The sequence below is a fragment of the Lampetra planeri genome, chromosome 6, assembly GCF_965212315.1.
Source record: "Lampetra planeri chromosome 6, kcLamPlan1.2.h2, whole genome shotgun sequence".
Lineage (NCBI taxonomy): Eukaryota > Metazoa > Chordata > Hyperoartia > Petromyzontiformes > Petromyzontidae > Lampetra > Lampetra planeri.
In genome coordinates, this window is record NC_136112.1 from 3,758,640 (window position 1) to 3,781,990 (window position 23,351).

Here is a 23,351-nt window from a genome sequence, read left to right on the forward strand (position 1 = left end):
ATACAGCCAGATAATACGACAAATCGCTAACCTTAAACACCCAGTCGTTCGTAAAAGTTGAAGGCGGTATAGTACTATAGTGATAGAGCAAGTGCAGAATCACTAAACCGAAATTGATAGCTTGAAAGCATTTAGCGCCAGGCCCTTGGAAGTGCGGGGCCTGTAGCATGTGTTATTTTTGCTACTCGGATAATCCGGCACTGGGGGGGGGACCTTTGGCTTTGTGTACACATCAACAAGACCAGTGTTCTTCATTACAAGGCCTGGGGGTGGGGGGGGGGGCAATGGCGGTGCCTGGTGGCCTTTAGTGCGGCCCCCTACAACACGCAAATGTGAAAACACCTCCCATCAGCATGGGAGGTGTGCCGCTGTCAAACCCCAAATGAATGGGTGTCAAATATGTGGCGGCCCCGAACACTGATGATGTCTTATCGGCGAAAGGGCCCCCCACCCCATCCCCCTACCTCTGAAAATGAGTGAAGAACACTGACACACACACACGTGCACCCACGCCACTACACACGCTGCACACGCCAGACTTTTGTGGGCTGTTCGTGAGCCGCCACGTGCATTTAAGTGGCATCCACCACGTGGTGAGGCCGCCCCATCCTGATTGGACCTCGAGCGGGCCGTGAAGGTGTGCGGCGATAATATATCGATTCTGATAGCGGATGATTAATAATAATTATAACCTATATTGTATTAAAGCGCCTTTCATGTTAAAGCACCTCAAAGCGCCGTAGAGAAACAATACAACTTACATTTCGATTGAAAGCTTTCGTGACTGCAGGGATTCATCTTCTTGGTTCTTTCGGTAAAGTCACGTTGAATGGAAATAATAAAATAATAAAAATAAAACATAATAAAATAATTCTCACGACGTTTCGGCCACAACGCAAGCAGCCGTCCTCAGGTGAAGACCAGGTCTGTCTATTTTATGATTTTATTATGTTGTATTTTTATTATTTTATTATTTCCATTTTACGTGACTTTACCGAAAGAACCAAGAAGATGAATACAACTTACACTCATGGGTATAGATACAATCTAAGCGAAATAGCGGATAAGAACAATATCAATGTTCTGTTGGACGAGCGCACATATGAAGAAGGCCTATGGGGAGGCCCAGGACCGGTTCAGCTAATCGTCACTGGTGTTGATGGCCATGAGCGGGGAATCGAACTCGGGTCGCCGACATTTCAGTAAAATGAAGAACTTTGATGACAGCCAATAATAATAATTGGAGAGTAATCCAATGAGATAACTACATAGTATTTGAACAATCTTATTTTGCGGGGGAAAGCCTGTAGTGAGTTATAAGAGGGTGATTTGAAAAGTGAAATAGACTCAGAATCTTTATTTGAAGCTTTCGTGACTGCAGGAATCCATACTCTTTGGTTCTTTCGGTAAAGTCACGAAGGTAGAAAATAAAACAATGCTTTCCCACCTGATGATGGACGCTTGTGTTGCGCCCGAAACGTCGTGATTTATTTTATTTGATGCATACGTGACTTTACTGAAAGAACCAAAGAGTATAGACTCAGAACCTCGAATGGATTTAGCAAGGGGATTCCAGAATCGTGCGTCGATTCACGTTGGTAGGAAATCGTTTTTCTCTCTCCCAGATTCAGAGACGTTGCCTGCAATGGGTTCACGCGATCCACACATCCAGCTACCAGAGGCTGTTGCATTTGCGGCAGTTGTTATAGACGATCGATAGTTTATGGAATGATGCTCGGCGCAAATCGTTATGCCGCTAATTGGTAGGTGAATCGTGTGTGTGTGTGTGCATCCGTGTATTATTAATGGGGAGCGGTGGCGCAATTGGTTGGTGCACTGCCTTACGATCCCAGCGACCTGGGTTGTGATCCCGGGCCATGCCTGACATGGCTGGTGGCAAGTGGCGGTATCTGAACCCATCCTGGCCCAGCGATGAATCTGATCATCATCAGTGATGAGTCCTAATAACGACGAAACCGGGTCTAAGTTTATTGATCTCTCTCACCGCTACCTGTCAATCAGTCACATTTGCTCAAAATGTATTTTGATGGTCACCCCAAGGACGAGAGGACTTGGGATGTGTCGCTGCGCTGCGAACCTGGCGACCCGGGTTCGATTCCCGCTCACGGCAAGCACCAGTGACGATTATCTGTATCGGTCCCGGGCCTCTCCTAGGTCGACTCAGCCTCAAATGAGTACCTGGTGCGGTGTGTAAACATCGCCACTGGGGAGACACAGGGGGCCGGGCGTGGTGCTGGCTCACCCACCCCCTCGTGTGCCGTGCCGGCCTTTACAGGTGCTCGCTAACAGCACTTGCCCCTACAGTCTGTGAAGGCTATACGGGGGACCTTTGTCTTTGTTGACGCGTGGGGGAGCGGTGGAGCGGTGGCGCGGTGGTTGGGGCCGCTACGACACGAACCCGGCGACCCGCTCTCGATTCGCCGCTCACGGCCACCAACACCAGTGACGACTTATCCGAACCGGTCACGCACCTCCCTCCATCCCGTTCGGCCTTCTTCATCGGTGCGCGGTCGCCCGACAGCACTTGGTACCCAAAAGTCGTCGGCTCAAGGCTACACGGCCGGGCGGGGGGGGGGATCTTTATATTTGTTGGCGCACGTGGTCACCTCCTGCTCCTCCCCGTGCCTTTGTCTCTTGCGTGTCAAGCCTCGCCTCGCTGCTGCTGCTGCTGCTTCTTCTCAAGCTAACGGATTGAGCAGCTGCCCGATGGACGCTATAACAACGCGAGACTCGGCTAACCGTACAACGAACAGCGCGTTCCTCTACAGCGGCAAAGCCGGGCAAACCAGAGCCTCCATCTATCGAGCCTCATCGATTGTTTCGGTGTGTTTGTCTCTTGCGCATGTATGTGCGCGGAGCGCCTTTTGCGCTGTACGTGCCCAACCGTGCCAATCGGAGGCGCGCGTGCGACGTTTACTGTGGGAGGGATAAAACCCTCTGAGAAGGGAGTCCAACCCTGGGGAATTGAGCGATGGCATAAATGAGATCGGGTGCGAGGTGCTCGCTAGGTGGTGATGTGGGGGGGTGTTAGGATGGTTGGAGATGGTGGCTGCGTTGGAGAGGCCCGCATCCCAACAATGATGATTATAAAACACCCGCAAAACTCTAAACAAACCCGCATGGTTGGGACGGACACGTGGTCCAGTCGGCGTGGCCTTTAAACCCCCCCCCACCCACCACCAGCCTCCCACCATACAGGCGTGAGAGCCCGCCCGTAATAAAACAATAGGGGTCATGTGTTCAGTTCACCACGCTGTGGACAGGGAAATGTGCAAGCGAGCCAAGGGGTTGTGATCTGGCTTCTCTTAACCACGTGCTTTTTAAAAGTCCCAAGTCCTCAATCGTACTTTTTTTAAATCAGTTTTTTTGCTTAGTTCACAACGCTGTGGACAGGGAAATGTGCAAGCGAGCCAAGGGGTTGTGATGTGGCTTCTCTTAAACACGTGCTTTTAAAAAGTGCCAAGTCCTCATACGTATTTTTTTAAATCAGTTTTTTTGGTCAGTTCACGACGCTTTGGACAGGGAAATGTGCAAGCGAGCCAATGGGTTGTGATCTCGCTTCTCTTAACCACGTGCTTTTTAAAAGTGCCAAGTCCTCATACGTTTTTTAAAATCTGTTTTTTTGCTCAGTTCACGACGCTGTGGACAGGGAAATGTGCAAGCGAGCCACGGGGTTGTGATCTAGCTTCTCTTAACCACGTGCTTTTTAAAAGTCCCAAGTCCTCAATAGTATTTTTTTATCAGTTTTTTTTGCTCAGTTCACGACGCTGTGGACAGGGAAATGTGCAAGCGAGTCAAGGGGTTGTGATCTGGATTCTCTTAACCACGTGCTTTTTAAAAGTCCCAAGTCCTCAATCGTATTTTTTTTGGATAGCGGTGGGGGGGGGGAGGCGGGGAGGATAGGTGGGAGTCTCCAACACCATTGCCCGCGGTTTAATTCGTCTTCGAGAGATGTAAAGAAATTGCAGGGTCTGCGCCTTCATACCGCGCCCTCGCTTGCTCTCGCTCGTATCGTATCGGTGACAATGTTTGTGTGACGTCGTTCTGGACGGTGGTGAGGAAGAGCGGCTAGCGACGAACCCACAACGAATGACTTTTTGCGTGGACAGCTCTCACCCCCCATGTTCATTTTCGCCAGGATAGCCTCGGCGTGTCTCGAGACTCGTTTACCGAGAGGGTCGGGGCGGGGGGGGGGTCCTGCTACGTACACCGGGTGACGAAAAAAAACAAGAGGTGTTTTGTTTTACCCTTTCCTGCAAAAAAAAACAGGAGGTATTAAGATGTTCAAATTCCAAAATAGAAACATTTTGCGAGGAATCAAGCCACGCGCTAACCACACACAGTAATCTGTGGTGAACATGCAAACAAACATGCCAGAAAGGGTAAAAACTTTATTTTTGTTCATACTATCGATACTGGCAAAAAAAGGTCCCATTTCGGGGGATGCGGAGGGGTGTTACCATTTCTGAGCTCAGCCCCCCCCGGAATCCCTCCACCCCTCCTCCTCGCACCCCGCCGCACCATCTCTCCACGCACCCTCGGTTGTGAAGAGCGACCCGATTAGCCATTATGTGCCCCGGCTACCTTACGGCGCATGCGTCGTTCCCTTGTTGAACCAAAACTGCCCGCGTGGCCTCACGTGCACGTGTTGGGGAGTAGGCGATGTGGGGCCTCTTATGGGGAGCGGTGGCGCAGTGATTAGCGCGCTTGCGCTACGAACCCGGCGGCCAGAGTTTGAGACAACAGATAGCCGAGCCGGTTCTGGGCCTCCCCTCAGTCGGCTCGGCCTTAAAACGTGTCCATCGTGCGGTGCGTAATAAACATCAGCACTGGAGGGGGGAGAGACAAATACGGCCGGACGTGGGGCTGAACACACCTCCTCCCTCGTGCCGGTCTTAATAGGTGCTCGCTGACAGCGCGCACGCTGATTGTGTTTTGCGTGCGGGTATGGGTACACGTGTGTGGCACGTGTGTGCTTGTGTAGGCGTTCACGCGTGGTTTGTTTACGTGATTGGGGAGACAAAGGCGGCCGGGCGAGCTGCTGGCCGCCCACTCCCTCCTGTGCAGTGCCGGCCTTCGTAGGTGCTACTCGCTCAGAGCACTTGCCCCAAACAGTCTGTTAAGGCTACACGGGGGAGCTTTGTCTTTGCGTGACTCGGTGAGTCGTATGACGCCCCCCACGCGTTTCTGCCACTGCGTTGTAAATCCCTCAATCCCTCCCTCCTCCTCCTCCTCCTCCCCCCGCGGTGGTGTTTATTAAACAGGGTGGTGGCCGTCAACCGAAAGCCACCACTCGGACACAAAGACAAAGGTCCCCCCCTACCCACCGTGTAGCCTTTAAACAGACGGTTTGGGCAAGTGCCTCGCTGTTCACGATGCTTCACGCATCGCACCTGCGACTCGGTTAACGCCGTGAGTGGGAATTGAAGTCGGGACTTGCCCCAAAAATGTTTGGGGCAAGTCGCCGACCGGGACACACCCGGCTGAAATGAAGCCCTTTATGTGCCACATTAGCCCAACTCCTCTCAGCCTGTGCCCATGCCTTGGCTTCTCCAGCCAAACAGAAGCTTCTTGGGCATGCGGCGACCGGGCGTGTGGGTTACGCGACCCTGCCAAACACAGCCTCGGCTGCGTTAGGAGCCCCACTGATGGGACTGTTTTTTTTTAAAGTCTTTAAGATCGTTCATTTCACAGCTTTGATTAAACCCAGGGTGGATTGTAAGCTGGCCAGCCCGAAGGTTTGAAGCCACCTCCGCATGCCTTTCTCGAAACGGGTCCACGTTCACTCAAAGCGCGGAGAAGAGATGGGCGAGATTGTGGCCTAAAAGACCGGATGATGTTCTGTTATTGTTGTTGTTGTTGCGTGGAGCTACGAACTCCAGCGGCTTGCACGCAGCGTTACGCAGGATAACGCCGCTTAACCGCTTTTGAGCGAGACCTCTCAAGCCTCCCAAGCCTGAGACCGAGCCGCACTAGCGAGATACAGGAAATCCTCCACCCTCTCCGCAACCACACCATTACTCATTGGTGGGGGGGAGGCTGTTGATGACAGAGTACCCCAGCAGGTACCTTATCGGCCCCACCTATTTGTGGAAATCTCCCCCGCTGTTCAGCAGCAGCAGAGACACGCACGCACACGTGCACGCAAGCACGTAAACACACACAGGTACACAAAGGCACCACCCCCTACCAACCCTCCCCTATGGCCTTATCAGACTGTTAGGGCAAGTGCTATTAGTGAGCACTTGTGCATGCCGGTACTGGCTTCATTCACCGACACATTTTTTGGGGGTTTTGGGGAAGCTGGTGGACTGGAAGCGTAGACGTGACCCAGAGCCGGAGTTGTAGCGGGAGGTAAACTCGACGTGGTGTGCTGGGTGCGGAAATATATTCCAGGGCCAACGACCCCACGCAGCCGAAATTAAGCCCTTGCGTAAAACGCATAGCCTCACGAAGGACCCATAGACTAACACTGGACCCATAGACTAATGCAGGATCTATAGACTAACACTGGACCCATAGACTAACACTGGACCCATAAACTACTACAGGACCCATAGACTAGCACAGGTACCCATAGACTAATATAGGGCTCGTAGATTTGCAAAGGATCAGGGCTCAATTGCTCACCGAGTATCTAGACTTGAAATCGGCGGCACCTGATTCGTAACCACATCCGTCGCGATGTGTATCCTGGACGTGGCGTGCCGGGTGTGGAACTATTTTCCGAGGCGCAGCGACCGAGACAAATGCGACCGAAGCACAAATGTTTCCATGATTGTGTTCAGCGACGACGGCGAACACCTACGCAGCAGCAGCAGCGATAATAAAAAAAACGTCGTCATCTATTATTTTTCTACCCACGTGACTTTACCGAAAGACCCAAATAGTATGGATTCCTGCAGTCACGAAAAGTTTCGAATTAAGACTGTTAATATTATTACGACTACGCCGACGATGTAATTATGATGATGAGGTTGCCTAAATCGGTTGGAACTGCCCAACTGCCCAAGTCATTGGGGAAAATTTTCACGTTTTTGTTTAGTTAATTAAACACAGAACGCCATCGTTCTCCCACCTCTCTCTTTCACACGCGCGGTGATAGATACGGGGGTGGTGGTGGTGGTGGTCTCTGTGGGATGTTCTGCGTCCTCCGTGTTTGAAGACGTTGAGATGTCACTCGGTGGGTCGGTGGCATGGGGGGGGGGCGTCTCGGCTCCGTTAGCTCACCCCGAGAGGTACAAATACGAACTTTTTTGGGGGAAAACGAACAAAACCTATCACCCCCCTGTCCCCCTGTCAAAGCGATTGTTATTATTTTCCGTGAGAAGTTCCGTCTGACTGCTGTTTGCTAAGAAACGTCGAGGACTATGGTGACACGGGAACGCTGTGTGTTTTCACACGACAACAGCGGGGCTCTTGTAAATAGAAGGGGGGCGGTGGTGGACAAAGCAGGGCCGATGCGTGTGAGAGTGTGAGCGTGTGAGTGTGAGAGAGAGTGTGTGAGTGTGTCAGTGTGCGTAAGTGCGTGTGTGTGTGAGAGTGTGTGTGAGTGTGTCAGTGTGCGTGAGAGCGCGTGTGAGTGTGTGAATGTGAGAGCGCGTGTGAGAGTGTGTGGGAGTGTGTGTGTGAGCGTGTGTGAGAGTGTGTGTGTGTGAGAGTGTGTGTGTGTGAGAGTGTGAGTGTGTGTGAGTGTGTGTCAGTGTGTGTGAGAGTGAGTGTGTGGGTAAGTGTGAGTGAGTGTGAGTGAGTGTGTGATTGGGTGAGAGTACGTGTGAGTGTGTGAGTGAGTGAGTATGAGAGAGTGAGTGTGTGAGAGTGTGTGAGAATGTGTATGAGAGTGTGTGTGAGCGTGTGAGGGTGTGTGAGGGTGTGTTAGAGTGTGAGTGTGTGTGAGGGTGTGTGAGTGTGTGTGAGCGCTTGTGAGTGTGAGAGTGCATGTGTGTGAGTGTGTGTGAGTGTGTGTGTGAGCGTGTGAGAGTGTGTGAGTGTGTGAGAGTGTGTGAGTGTAAGTGAGTGAGTATGAGAGTGTGAGTGTGTGAGAGTGTGTGAGTGAGTGTGAGCGCGTGTGAGTGTGAGCGCGTGTCAGTGTGTGAGAGTGTGTGTGAGGGTGTGTGTGAGCGCTTGAGAGCGCGCGTGAGTGTGTGTGAGTGTGTGTCAGTGTGTGTGAGGGTGTGTGAGTCCGCGTGAGAGCGCGCGTGAGCGTGTGAGTGTGCAAAAACACATCACGGCTGCTCTGAACATCGCGGCAGATGTGTGCCAGCGATCGCCGCGTTCACAACGCGCCAGGAACGCTTGAGCAAGAGGTTCCTCACGTGCCGTGGTCCCTCGGGGACTGCGATCCCCATCGCCACTGCGCCTCCTCCACTCCCTCTCTCGTCCCCACAGAGCCAGAGAGACACGCGTGTTTTTGCCCGTTTGCGTGCGCGAGCGAAAACGAGGCGCTTCGCGATGCGTGTGGCTAAAAATCAACTTCTTACAAACCTTCTTAGGTTTTTTCGGTAAAGTCACGTAGGTAAAAATTTTAAATTAATAAAAGTAAAATAAAAATAAACCAAAAATCACGACGTTTCGGAGGCAACACAAGCTTCCGTCTTCAGGTTTTTTGTTTTAAACTTGATACAGCAAGCGTGCTGTGACGGTTCCACCTGAAGACGGAAGCTTGTGTTGCCACCGAAACGTCGTGATTTTTATTTTATTTTTTATTTTACTTTGATTAATTCAAATTTTGTACCTACGTGACTTTACCGAAAAAACCTAAGCAGATGAATACTTGCAATCACGAAAGCTTCAAATCTAGAATTCTTACAAACCGTGCCGGCGTAACATTCGATTGTTTTGGACCGGTGCATGTTGCTGTTGATTGATTTCACGCGAGCACCCTGAAGCCGCTCTCGTTGGCCATATATCCACCACAATGGCCACAACAAGAATCAATTCTTGAGTCAAACCGTGACCCGCAATTGTTTAAGTTGCCTATTAAACACTCCACTCCTCGCGCCAAATCCTGCTGCACTCCGACTCAGAGGTGTGGACTCGAGTCATGTGACTTGGACTCGAGTCAGACTCGAGTCATGAATTTGATGACTTGCGACTCGACTTGGACTTGCATAACAATGACTTTGTCCCACCTATGAGATGTGGACTCGAGTCATGTGACTTGGACTCGAGTCAGACTCGAGTCATGAATTTGATGACTTGCGACTCGACTTGGACTTGCATAACAATGACTTTGTCCCACCTCTGCTCCGACTCCCATGCACTGGAGATGTACATTATCGTCTCAAATATTCAGAGTGGTGAATATTTGAGGCGTTCACGCGAAGCTACCCGTGAAACCGTCCAGTAGCTCGCGGGCCCAACCTTGCCACAAACACAAATATCGCCGATCAACTCTCACCATACGAACCAAGACTAAGTGCCCCCTCCCACCCCTGTCCCTCGCCTCCCATTTTCACTTTCTGCCCCTTCTCTTTCTGCATTAATCGGTCACAGCCTCCTCTCGGCGGCGAGGCCACGTTTCGGTAAGCGTGCGATGCCGGCATGCGGTTGGAACCGTTGGACCAACAGCTGGGCCAACACTGGGCCAACATTGAACATTGCAAGTTTACCGGGGTTAAATTTCGATTTAAAGCTTTCGTGACTGCAGGGATTCATCTTCTTGGCTCTTTCGGTAAAGTCACGTAGAAGGGAAGTAATAAAATAATAAAAATAAAACATAATAAAATAATTCTCACGACGTTTCGGCCACAACGCAAGCAGCCGTCCTCAGGCATTCTTCACCTGAGGACGGCTGCTTGCGTTGTGGCCGAAACGTCGTGAGAATTATTTTATTACGTTTTATTTTTATGATTTCATTACTTCCCTTCTACGTGACTTTACCGAAAGAACCAAGAAGATTTACCGGGGTTGGTGTGCGGTGCAGATGGACCTGAGGGACGGCACCCGCACGCACGCACGCACACGTAACAAGACAAAGATCCTCCATAAAGCCTGAACAGACTGTCGGGGCAAGTGCTGTTAGCGAGCACTTACGGAGGCCGGCACGGCACACGCGGGGAGTGGGGGGGGGTCAACAACCACGCCAGTGTGCCTTTATTTCCCGAGTGGCGACGTTGACACACACCACACCAGCATTCGAGGCTGAGTCGACCTAGGGAAGGCCCATGACCGGTTCAGATAATCGGGTCGTCGGGTTCGTGGCGCAGCGTAGCGCTAAGCGCTACACTACCGCTGCTCAGACTTTACTGGGCCATGCAAATACTCCGTGTCCCAGGATGCTCGGACCCACGCTGGATTTGGATCATGACCAGCGCAGGATTAGGATCCCCAATAAGGCTTAGGAGCTGTAGGAATAACTGGCATACTTTAGACGCCGGCGAGTGCAGGATTCGAATACCGTTTCGGGTCAGATTTAGGCCAAAAAAAAAAAGTAACCGTTCTATTTAAGAAATATGTAAATATTTGTTGTTGATGCTATACCGCTGCTGCTGCTGCTGTTGCATTAGCTCTGGTGTGTACAAGCACAAGTAGCAAAAACTGGACAAAAAAGGTTGTTTTTCGCTCCGTTTATGGCAGTGTGTTGAGTTTGAAAAAAAAAACGTATAGAAATGTTTTTGCGTGAATAGATTGCAGTCAGTTGACGGCAGCGGTATTCAGGGAAGCGTCTGGGATGTGAGTAATCATCACGAGTCTCTCCTCTTTACTGCACCCTGTATAACGGCAATAATAATAATAATACGCGCAAGATGCCATTCTCTAGGAAAAAACAAATCCAGATACAAAGATTATCCAGACACCACCTTTTGCGTGGCATCATCACTCTTCTTCGTATCCAGCCCGAGCGCACTTTCCCCACCTGATGATTGGTACAATTCGTGCGAAACAATGGCACGTGTGTCACAGTGTGGGGGGGGGGGTGGCGAGGGGGTCTGGGGATGGTGGCAGGGACTTTGGAGACGCGGAATAAATCCGCGTGCTGTTTTTTTTCTCTCAATGATTTCCAGCGCCGCCACCGCCACCGAAGCGGATTACAATGCATCGCACCGGATTGGGGTCACACGTGCGTTCGTTTGGCAGGCGCGGCGGTTGCAAGGCCTCCTGGGTGTCTTGTCGTAGGTGGGACAAAAGCACGGAGAGGAAAGGACGCGGGGGGTTGATTGACCCTTCGTGGGCGGGCGGGCGGGCGGGCGGGGAGGAACGCGTGTCGATTGCAGCGTCGCCTTCATCGGAGGCTTCGTCTTCTCCCGAGGCTCACATCGAGAGCGGCGCAAACGTCGCAACGCTCGTCATCGGCACGGCTTGCCGCGTGCGCAATAACAGGGACAAGTTGGAATTTAATTATCGGAGCGCTGCCCTGCCAAAAAGGCAATTTCTGGCTTAGGGATAAATGAGTGTGCGTGTTTTAACGAGGGGTGCGCACGTGAAGCGAAAAAAAAAATCCTAAAAGTCCGGGGGGCCGGTAAACAACAAATCGGGTTTCAGTCACGCAGAACAAATACTGTACCGGGGGGAGGATGCGCGAAGTTCCGCAAGCCAAGACGAAAACACGGCGCGCGTTTACGCAGCGGCTACGGTGAAGGCGCAGCCCTGCAATTGCCCGCTTGCGCCACTACCACCTGCTGCAAATGTTGTCAAAACTGGCTGTAGCATCGTGACACGTGTTTGAAGGCGGTGTGCTGGGAGAGAGCCCCCCCCTACCCCCCCGAGGCTATTTAAATCCTTTATATTAAGTTCACTTGCTTGCTTGCGCGCTTACGACCGTGCAAATCTTTCGGTCGTTTTTTAACCCACTTCCCGTGATCCAATCGAGCTGACATTTTGCACACAGACTCGTTGTGCGTGACAATTTATTTTCGTGGAAAAAAAAAATCCAAAACTTTACACTTTTTAGGATTTTTTTAAATATTTAATTACCAATTGCTTAATGGTGGCAGGCAATCATCTGACCCATAGGTGGCAGCCATCTCAAGCCAGAGGACGAGAGGACTCTAGCCGCCACGCATATAAAGGATTTATAGTGAAAAACTTTGTTTTTACGGGTTAATTTTTTTCACTCTTTCTCTCTGTTCCACACGTGGTCACACTTTACCCCACGGCTCACGGGGACCCTGCCGATCGGCTGTGGCGAACCCGTTTATCGTGCTGGCCGGATGGAGGAGGCGGTGGCGGGGGGAACGGAGGGGTGGGGGCAGGGAGCTTGACAAAAACTTTGTGCGGTTTCGTCCGTTGACCACCACACCGGGAATCAAATTGTTTCGGCGACCTCTGGGTTGTAAGTCCAGTGCGCTGACCGTAACACCACTGTGGCAGCGTCCGGGTGGTGTACACGCTTGTGTGTGTGTGTTCATGTGTGTGTGTGTTCATGTGTGTTCATGTGTGTGTGTTCATGTGTGTGTGTGTTCATGTGTGTGTGTTCATGTGTTTGTGTGTTCATGTGTGTGTGTTCATGTGGGTGTGTGTTCATGTGTGTGTGTTCATGTGTGCGTGTTCATGTGTGTGTGTTCATGAAATATAAGGTCGACTCGGCCTCAAATGCGTTCCCGGTGCTGTGTGTAAAAACATCGCCACTGGGGAGACAAAGGTGGCCGGGCGTGGTGCTGGCCACCCACCCACCCCCCTCGGCTACCGTGCCGGCCTCCATAGGTGCTCGCTAACAGCACTTGCCCAGAAGGTCTGTTTAGGCTACATACAGGGAGAGCTTTATCTTTGTTACGAAGTAAAAACTTCTGCATCAGAAACTGCTGATTTTCTTGGTACACAACACAAAACTAGCTGCTGTACTGCGTTGGTTCAGACGCGCGCGCGCGCGCGTTCTACTTTCCTGCAGATCTGCGAAATGTGGAATTTCTTTTGGCTCCAAACTGCGTGGCAGCACGAGGCCATGGCAGGAATGCTCTCTTTCTCTGCGTGCGCGCGCGCGCTCACGGAAAACTCACTCGCTCATCAATTCCCGCACGCGCGCGCAGTTTTGGCTTTTAACACACAAAGCAATCGCTGTGCAAAAAAAAAACCCATCTGCTGCAAATGTTGTCGAAACTGGCTGTCTGACAGATTATCCACGAACCTGCAGCATCGTGACACGTGCTTGATGAGGCTGCCAGAAAACAAAACGCGTACCGGATTCTCGCCGGATTATAAGACGCTCCGGACAGTAAAGACGCATGGCCAAACTTTTGCACCGGTGTCGATAAAGTTATACAAATCCGGTCACATGCACGCACGCACGCACACACACACGTACACCCACCAGATTACAAGATGCACCTCCAACTTATATATTTTTTGCATCTCAAATGCAGGGGGAAAGCGTGCAATAACATCTGGAGAATGCGCTATCTATTAAGTAGATATATATAGTTTTAAAATAGAGCATTTCACTCAAGATTATTTCGACCATCATGTCCAGACCCACGTTTGCGTGTTTACGTACGTTCTGTGTCTGTGCTTTTCGTGTGTGACGAAGACCACTGCCCAAAAGGTTCAGGTCATCTACCACCTGCCCCAGCTCGCCGGCCCTTCCCCTCGGCTTGTCCCAGGGTTTACGAGCCGAGGCTTGGGGGTAGAATGGTTGAGGTGGCTTCTCGTTTTTTTTTTACGAGACACCGTCACTGCTTGCGGTTCAAGATTTAACACCTAGGACGATATATTCTATGGGTGTCCCTGTAACAGTATGGGTCCTATGTAATTCTAGGGTCTGTTGATCTTAGTGTAATTCTCTCTGAAGTCTACGGATCTTCATCGAAATACATGGGTATCTGCGTAAGCCTATTAGGGTCTGTGTAAGTCTATGGGTCTCTGTGTAAGTCTATGGGTCTCCGTGTCTTCTTATTCCTGAGTTCTCTGCCCGAGGGCAGGGCCATGGCTCAAGTTCCCCGCCCTCCCCCCCCATCCGTTTCGAGCCCGTCGCTCACAACACCACACAACACCACACTTCACGCTCAGATTTCCTCGTGCCCATCCGTGGCAGTGTTGTTTTGGTGACACCATCACCGGATGCAGACTAAATGTATATTAATTCGTAAAGAACGATGAATCAAACTGTGGCAACCGCACAAACCGAGAGCACATGTTGACGGTTTAAACTCTGCAATCTGGGAAGCCGATTGCGAAACGCAAGAAATGCAGTTAGAGAGAGAAAACAAATCCCATTCTGACATCTTGCCTCGTGACCGTGTTTACGTGGTTCGGCAAACTCCGCGTCGTTCAACACATTCGACTCGTGATGTTTAATAATTTACAGCCCCCTTAGAGTCAATCCACTGCTGGATGAAGGCCTCCCCATGCCCTTTGTCAGTCTTGGGGTATCGTTTGACCGTACGTGACCACGGCTGTAAATGCTGGCCGTCGGAGTGGGTGGGGGCCTGGTACTGGTTCAGACATCACTCGTCACTGGCGTTAGCCGTGGCCGGATATCTGGACGCTGGACGGCGGGTTCAGAGTGCGGCGTTGCTGCTGCTGCTCCACCCCTTGAGACAGATTGCGTCTGCAACTGGCTTGGGTTTCCCCCTGACCGGTTTCAGTGGAGTCATCGTCATTAGCCAAGATCGATCAACTGTGAATGAAGGCCCCCTCAAAATGTCACAAACTTTCACGGTCCTGTGATGCAACAATCTGTCCGGCCCCTGCAATAGAAGGTGATCTCATCGCTCTATATCCTCTCAGGCGCGTTCCCTCCCGGCCACGATGGACGCGAATGATTGCGGTGCACGATTTGACTCGTGTATCGCGAGCTAAAAAAAAAAATCGATGGATTGGTGAATTGTTCCACCGCTGGTGCTCGCAAACAGCACTTGCCCTGACAGTCTGTGAAACGAAATAATTGATCGCTATCTGTGCGTGCGTGTGCGCGTGCAGAGCGCACGGCGTGGGCCGAGAGCGTCATCACGTGGCCGGGAGAGCAGCCCCAGCACCTGCACGGCGCTCGCGGCGATGCGGACTCGTACCACGGCGAGTCTCCGGCCCCACCACCACCACCGCCGCCGCCGCCGCCGCCGCCGCCGCCGCCTCCGCATTCCCGACCGCTGCCTCCCGCCACCGCCGCTCCCCCCCTCGCCCCCGCGCCCCCCACGGACAGTGCCCCCGCACCGCCGGCCCCCCCCGTCCCCGCCGCCCTTCGACCCCCCGCCCCGCGAGGCCGCCACGCGCGGAGCGGCCCGCCCAGCGACGTCCCCTCGGCCGCCGCGGGTCCCGGCGGCCCCGGCTCGTGGAGGCCCCCGCGCTGCTCCCCCTCCACGTCCCCCGGCGTCTCGTCCGCGTCGCCCTCGATCTCGTCCTCCTCCTCCTCGGCGGCGTCGCCGTCGTCGCCGTCGTCGGCGTCGCCCAACTCCGTGCCGTCGTCGCCGACCCACGCCGGGCCGTGCCGGGGCACGCGCAGCCCCAAGGGGTCGCCCGCGCCGCCGCTCTCCCCCGACCCCTCCAAGCCGGATGACCTCAAGAAACGGTGAGCGGCGCGTGCCGTGGGTACGCGCGCAGGGGGCCCACGGGCTCGAAGGGGCCTCTGGGCGATGGGCCAGTGAAGAGGAGGGACATTAAGACAGGGGTGGCAGCCACCCTCCGTCATCGACGGAGCGATGCTCACGACTTTTGAGCGGAGCATCCGGCAGTCGAAGCACGTGGCGGCTTGGCTCAAGCGGAGGTCACGTGCAGGCTGAGCAAGGGGCAGTTACCTTGAGTGCGTTAATCTGTGACACGTGCACCTATCCCGTGGCCACCTGCCAACGGGACCTTCACCACTCCACGTGGTCTCAAAGTGCACCTATCCAGTCAAAAGCTGATTGCCACGTGTTATCTGCACCTGGCTTTGGAGTTCCTCTCGATCAACTCAGCCTCAAATAAGCGTCCGGTGCGAGTGTCACAATGGACATCGGGTATTGGGGAGATTGCAACAGCAGGCAGGTGGAATTAGGCGTTGCATTTCTGGTCACTTCATTCAATGATGTGCTGTGCCACCCTCAATGGGCGCTGTGCCGTCTTTAATGGGAGCTTGCTAAATGTAATTTCCCCACAGATAATTGTCTCTAGTAGGTATCGCTAAACACCGGCGATTCGCAACCCTTGATATTTGACACATTCACGAAGCCGCAGCGTGGCATGGACCCACACACAAAAAAAACAAGGATGTGCTCATCATTTAAAATGTGTAAAATTCCTACGTTTCTTGACCGAGTTGCGATCAACGTGCACTTTCTTCAATCGATGAGGCTTGCAGGTTGTTTTATTTGGAGTTGCTATCATTCGTAAGGTTTTATAATTGGCCAGAACGTTTTGCCAATTTTCACCGATGCCCATTAAAGCAGCACATAGTGACCCACCCCAGCGGCATCATTATCATCATTATTATTCAGTGACGTCGTGGGGGTGGGGGTGGAGTTGGCTTAACGGGGGGGGGGGGGGGTACCGGGGGTGCGGGGGAGTAGTGGGGTGGGTGGGTGGGTGGGGGGATTGGAGCTAAGAACGTGATCCACTTCTTATTCGATTGACGGGGATATTTAAATTCCCCTTACGGATGAAAGGAGGAGCCGAGAAGAACGAGGAGCCATTCGAGCCTCGTGCCTGTCGCACTAATGATTGACGTCAGTCAGATTCTCTCTTAATCAGAGTTCAACCACCGCTCCCTGAGAGTGGGGAGGGGGTCAGGGGGAGTTTCCACCTCCCCCTCCATCCAGGTGTCAGCTAGGGCTGAACGATTTGGGGAAAATATTTAATTGCGATTTTTCTGAGAGATATTGCGATTGCTATTTGATTTGCGAGAATTTTTTTTTAAGTCAAACTTCAGTTCAATATTCACTGTGTAATAGATTTAAAACATGTGATGGAGCATTGCCACATGATACCAGAAAAATATGAACTGCTCTATATATTCTCATGCAAGGATGAGAACTTAAAAGATATGAATTGCTTCCAACATGTATTTATTAAAATGTTTTGATTGAAATAGAAATGAAATAGAACAATCAATCATAGAACAATTTTTAAGTTAAATAAAAAAAGTTATAATAATAAAAAATAAAACAATTCCAATAAGAAAGTAATAGGACTTTTCAAATCGCAAAAAATCGCAGCCTTTGCGATTTGCTAATCGCGTTGTTTCAAATTGCAATTTTGATTTGAAATCGATTAATCGTTCAGCCCTAGTGTCAGCTGCCTACCGTAGGGATAAGTTTGGGATGTATTTAAAAAATAATTACATTTCAATGGATCCGTTCGAATCTCTCGCAGGGCAGTGCTGCCTTCAGTGTTAAAGAGCGGCACGTGGAAGTGGATCTCACGGAACTACGTCTGAAGTCCCTTTAAGTGACCTCTGGTCCACACAATAGAGGGCAGCACTTTCCCACTCGCCCTGTCCCTGAGAATAATGTTCACCGCACGACGGTCAAACCCATCTTTAGAATTCTCAGGGCCGGAATTTAGCATAATTCATCGCAGCACCAGATTTGTTGCGATGGCTATTGCGTGCGCCTGCACTGACAATCATCAACTCGACGCATTTGAGAACCCGGTTGAATCACAGATGGCCAGAGCTTGGAATCGAACCCAGGATGCCGACGCTGGTGGCTCGGTGGTCCGACCTCTGAACCACCCGTGCACCTTTGGAGAGTGCGTTTTAACAGCGGCACCGCGCTATTGCCGTGGGGTTTATGCTGCCGAGCGGTGAAAATAACTCCAAACTCCCACGTGCCTGATAGGGCCCTGTCCATTGTGACCACGAGCCAGCAGCCTGGCGCCGTTTGCAGGCAGTGCGGAGCGGCGGTGCAGAGAGCGCGTGGCAACCACGATAAGCAAACGTCGTTCGTCCCGCGGACGGCTCGCTGAGGTCACGCCGCTCGCGGTTAAACGCGCGCCGTTTCGCGTGGGATATTCGTCATGCAAGCGAATCGTGGCGGGGGGCGGACAAAGCGCGCGCGTAACCGCGAGTTCCCGCGTGGGTGGCGGATGGCGTTTGACCGTGATGCATCCTGTCTCCAAGGCGTCGCGTCCCCCCCCGGTGCGGCAGGGGCCGCGTGTTCCTGTCCCTGCCGTCCTCTGACGCTGCTCCGTGCGTTTGTCCCCCCTCGTGTGTGTTTGTTGTTGTTGTTGTTACAGCGCCGGCACGCGGGAGGCGCACAACAAGCTGGAGAAGCACAGGTGAGCGGAGTGGGGGGGGAAGGGGGGGGGGGTAGCGCACACCTGCGTCGGCGGGTTGCCGCCTTTAGCGGTGGCGCACGAGCCACGAATGGCAAAAGCTTCTTCTTCTTGTCGTACGGCTGCTGATGTGGACGCTCCACCCAGGTGGACAAGCCCGGGTAACCGCGTCATCAGGAGCAGCGGAGTAGCGTGTCCGCTACGACGGTGTCTCCTTCGGATTTGTGGATCCATCGGGGCGTTGCGTCGTTGTACCGTTTGCGCGCCTTGTTCCGGATGACCGCAGTCGCACACCGCTGGAGAGTTTGTAGTTTGTACATGGCAAAAAAACCTCGCAATTCGTCGACAACAACGGCCCTGAAGAGAATAACGCGTGCAGTGCAATAGGCGACGTGTTGGGGAAGTGGCTCTCGTTCGTGTGCGGAGAGGGACAGCTGTTGTGGAAGGGGACATTCTTTGAAACATCGCCTATTTATCTTTTTTATATTTCTTCCTCGCTTCGGGCAGTGGCTGTGAAGAAAGGCCCACTTCCCGAAATGAGGGCATTTTCCACAAAAATCTTCCCGGCACGCAATAAAAGTCCCGGTTTTTTTTTTTGTCAGTTGCGTCACAATTCGCCAACCGGGACGGCATTGCGAGATGTCTTCTTCATCTCCCGACCGATACATTCCAGTCATTTGTACTTGAGAGGTGTGGCAACCTTCGTGGGGCCGATAGTCACGACCACCTTACCGAGCTCCGTCGATGACTCGCGGAGGTGCGAGCCCGCTATGGGAAGACGGCGATGCCAGGTTTGTGCTTTTTTAAAAAAACGATTCACCTACCATGACCGACCTGGCGACCTGGCCTTGACTCCGGGCCACAGCTAACATCGGCGGCAAGCGATTATATCTGAACCGGACGTGGAAGAAGCCTCCTTCGCCAACCCGCACCGAAGCAGCTTGGCGAAGTGCGATCAAAACAACGCCGTTGGCGCACGTGGATTGGGGGGGGGGGCTTCGTCTAGCATTGGACTGGATTGACAAAGGGGCTTTAAAAAAAATTCATAAATAATCCTCACCGGCTGGTGAGGATGCCCTTAGCTGTTGGTATGGGTGGGGGGCGGGGCTGATGGGGGGAAATGCGGGCTGCCGTACGCAATAGTTATTGATACGTCTGGAAGCCCAAAATGTCATGTTCTACGAGCCGATTGACATCCAGACCACTCGGCGTCACGAGTGAAACGCGCGATTACCCTGCGAGTCGCGTGCGATGGCTTAAACGTGGACAGCAGCGTCACATGCCTGCCCTACCTGAATGAAAAAAAAAATCGAGGCCATTTACAATTCTGCAGCGGTTAAAGCCTGCGTTCAGAATCGTGCCCGTGACCAAATCACCATGATTTGCGCCCAATCTCATCGGACCTTGGAAGCTAAGCAGAGTTGAGCCCGGTCAATACTTGGAATTGATGGTGACACGGGCTTGCCAGGTGTTGTAGGGTGTGGGCTGCGAGGTGTGGCCAGGAGATGGCATTGTTTGGTGGGGTTTCCTCCAGCTCCCCCCCCCCCCCTCCCGGCTTACTCAAACAAGAATCCAAACTCTCGTTCGTGGAACTGGCAAAAACATCCCAATGTGGTAGGCCCCCTTCCTAAATTCTCTTGAGACTCATTCCTGATTGGATATATAATAATAATAACAACAACAGCGAGCATAACAATTTCCTGGAAATGTCTGTGCAGCTATTTCTTAGCCGCCGACACAAAAAGCAACAAAAAAAAGGAATCCTCTTAAACATTGGCGGGCCGTTATTAACGCAGGCAGGACCCTCCTGAAAATGAGTCTTGGGACTCAGTCGAGGCTTTCCCGAGTATCCGAGACTGTTTACATATTTGTTTAAGGTTCAAATTGACACTGTTAAGTCGTTTGCCCTCGGCGACCTGAGTGTTTAACAGCGAGCTGGGTCTAGCCAGACCGCTCCTGTCCACAGCGGTCCGCTCTGCCCACTCCCACCAGCCGGGCCGTCAAAATAACGCTGCCTCTGTACACGTGGCTGGTTTATTTATGAGACCACATACTGGGCGTGGGAACGATCGAGGTGCGGGCTTTGTTCATTTAACTTTTTAAACATCGTAAAATGGAAGAAAATGTTTTACTCTAAAAATCAAGTCGATTACACTGGTCAACACACTTTTTCTGGAATAGGTTATTCCAAATCTGGCATCAGTTTTTGTCTATCACATCAGGTTTTTGAGATATCAAATATTGCATTTTCAATAAAAACTGTAGAAGAAAAATATTAAATAAATGGATATCTACATAACATTATATTATAAACACACTATCCTAAAAATACAGCACCATATTTTAACATTAAAGCAGTCACTGACTCGCAACAACTTGAAATCATAAGTGACAGAGTTAATTTCGGGTAAAATCAATGAAAATGGGGTACGCCGATAGTATAAAAATGAGATGTGATAGAGCAAATCTGAGACCAGATTTGGAATCAGCACCCTGAAATTAGTCTAAAACAGCTGCAAAAGTCCAGGCCAGAAAAAAATGTTTTTTTGTTGTTGACCAGTGTTATCGGTTTACTGACCGTCACCGACCTGCACTGACCAGAGTAGCGAAGTATGGTCAAACAAGCTCCGTGACTGACACGCCTTGGTAAGGCGTTCATCCAGAAGTGGACTGACGGACGGCCACACGAATTTAACATAGATTGTGTATGTAATTGGGTTGTTGCATTACCAATGCCGTCTTAACGTCTGCCGACATGACATCACGAGGGGAGGCAATCACACCGCAACTTTTGTTATGCAGCCGATCGGAAAATGGAGCTTCAGATCCCTGGTGCAAACGACGGACGTGCGCCCGTGTGTGTGTGTGTGCGCGTGCGTGGATATCTGCAGGCGGGCTCAGCTAAAGGAGAGCTTCGAGGCGCTCAAAAGGAACGTGCCCAACATGGGCACCAAGAAGACGTCCAACCTGGACATCCTGCGCGGCTCGCTCAAGTACATACAGGTGGGCATCGGCTCACAGCGCCCCGAAACCCCACATCCCCAGTGCCCTGCATCCCCGCATCCCCAGATCCACACGTACCCGCACCTCCGCATCTCCACGTTCTCACATCCCCACATCTCGACATCCTCGCAATCCCCCCCGTGGTGCCCTGGCCCCTCCGGTGAACCGCGACTAACTCCCGGTGCAATTGCACGGCCTGCACGTGCTCGGTTGCTACTCAACTGATGCCGCCCACGCATCGACACAACCCTGTTTTGGAGGTCCGGAGGGCAGACGTGTCGACGGAGTTTGACGGGTTGTCGCGTCCTTGTTACGGCTCTCGTGAGTTGGCTGGGTGTGGTTGTCGAGATTCTACAGCCGTGAGCGGTTTAAAGACCGCCTGTGTTTGCGGCTGTCGGGAGTCTCTCTGCTGTTGCGATTGTTCGGCCGTGTTGGAGCTGTCAGGGACTCTGCGATTGTGCGACTGTTGTTGTTGTTGTTGGGAGTTGAGCATCTGTGCGGATACGGAGCATTGCACGTGTGTGCGCGCGCGCTTTTGGGAATCTCGCTCCTGTTGCAGTTGCTCGCTCCAAGTATCATCAACCGTTTGCTGTTATTTGGGCATCAGTTGATTGCGGGTGTTAGCCATCCCGTGGTATCTGCTGTTTGCAATTGAAAGAAGACACCCTTGTTGCGCAGCCGTTGGTGGGCTTCGTGTTCATTGCGGCTGCCGGGGTGATAGCTGCGTGCGGTTATTAGGAACCTCGCTCAGCCGGGCGGTGCTGGCCGCTCACACCTGTAATGCAGCACTGCGGAGGTGCAGGATTGGTGTATCTCCCACAAATGTTGTGAAACTATTCCCATGGGCGTTGAGGATGGAGCCCCTGTACGTACCCCGGCACGCCAGGCAAGGAGCGGTACAGCAAAATGCAGCAGACCTCCACCCGTTTCAACTGTGTGGGATACAGTGTTGCCGCCTCGCACGCGTAAACACTCATTAATTGTCCGATAATAACAACCTTGATCTGTTCGTGGACCACAGAGCTTGGCGGGGGGGCGGGGGGAGCTTCTGACGCCGGCTCACCGCCTGTCCGCTCGTTCGCGATTCCTGCCGACTTCTCTCCTCGAGGGCGAGCGGGTCCAGCGCAGGTTGACACCATGATACGATATTGTTCCTCGTGAACGATTAAAAATTGCAGGTCTTGCACGGCGGCCGGAAGCCGTGTTTTGTTTGCGGTCGTCAGGGTTCTCGACTGTGTCGAGCGGTGTGCACGTGGGTGTCCGGCGTTCGCTGTCGGGGAACGCGATCGTTCTGAGTCACGTGGCTGTGCGGTTAAAGCCCAAGCCTCTGCGGTTATTGGGAATGTCGCCGATTCGGACTGCTGCTCGCGATCGTTGGGACCGCTGATGCAACGCAAGCAATCGCCTCCTGCGTGGGCCAAGTGGCAATGACGGCATTGATGGTGGTGGTGGTGATGATGACAAATATGATGACGGTGGTGGTGTGATGGTGATGGTGGTGGTGGTAATGATACTGGGCGTCACCGGCCAATTAACTGCGTGTGTGTTGCAAGCGGTGCGTGGGGTGCCACATTCACGATCACCCAGCTTCCACCCCCCCCCCTCGCGATGATGATAATGACGATGAAACATTTACCACATTTGCCCAGTCGCACGCCTGCTAATGTGTTCCCATGTAAAACACGCGGCGGGGGTTCGCAATTGTTTTGTTAATGACGTGAGGTTTTAGAACGAAAATTAATGACGGACTGCATTGATAGCGGTGTTCGACGTTTATCCAGGAAAGTCACAATTTTAAGTATCGAAACTGAGAGGTTCCTGCTTTTGAAATGTTTGTCCAATGCCATTAAGTAAAGGGCGTTTTGGTACAAAAAACACACACTTAAGTCACATTTTCACAAACTATCTTTGACATTTCAAGAATGCGTGTTGCTTCTGGGTGTCTGCTCTGCTCAAAACTGTTCATTAATGAACTTAAAACGTCCCCCTGTACAGTACCCGACCGCGAGGTGGCTGTGGCCAAATCATCCGCAATGCCCCTACTGCCTTCGTCATAACTCGGAATCGCAAGTGGATTGACGACCACGATGCATATCAGGTGTTATAGGCTGGGGAGGGGGGGGGGGTGCTCACGTGGTCGGTCGCATAGGGCAGTTGAGAAAAAAAGTAATTGTTGTACTGCACTTCTATACCCCCCCCCCCAC

The 23,351-nt window shown here is 52.2% G+C and overlaps 1 protein-coding gene across 1 annotated transcript in view; it reads left to right on the forward strand.

Moving 5' to 3' along the window:
* The window catches only part of LOC144719422 (uncharacterized), a 56,218-nt gene that overhangs the window by 9,658 nt on the left and 23,209 nt on the right, over positions 1 to 23,351 (forward strand). The window contains exons 2-4 of the mRNA XM_078595320.1: positions 14,878 to 15,463; positions 18,106 to 18,147; positions 21,036 to 21,147. Coding sequence (XP_078451446.1) covers positions 14,878 to 15,463; positions 18,106 to 18,147; positions 21,036 to 21,147 — 740 coding nt within the window. The remainder of the gene's footprint in view (positions 1 to 14,877; positions 15,464 to 18,105; positions 18,148 to 21,035; positions 21,148 to 23,351) is intronic.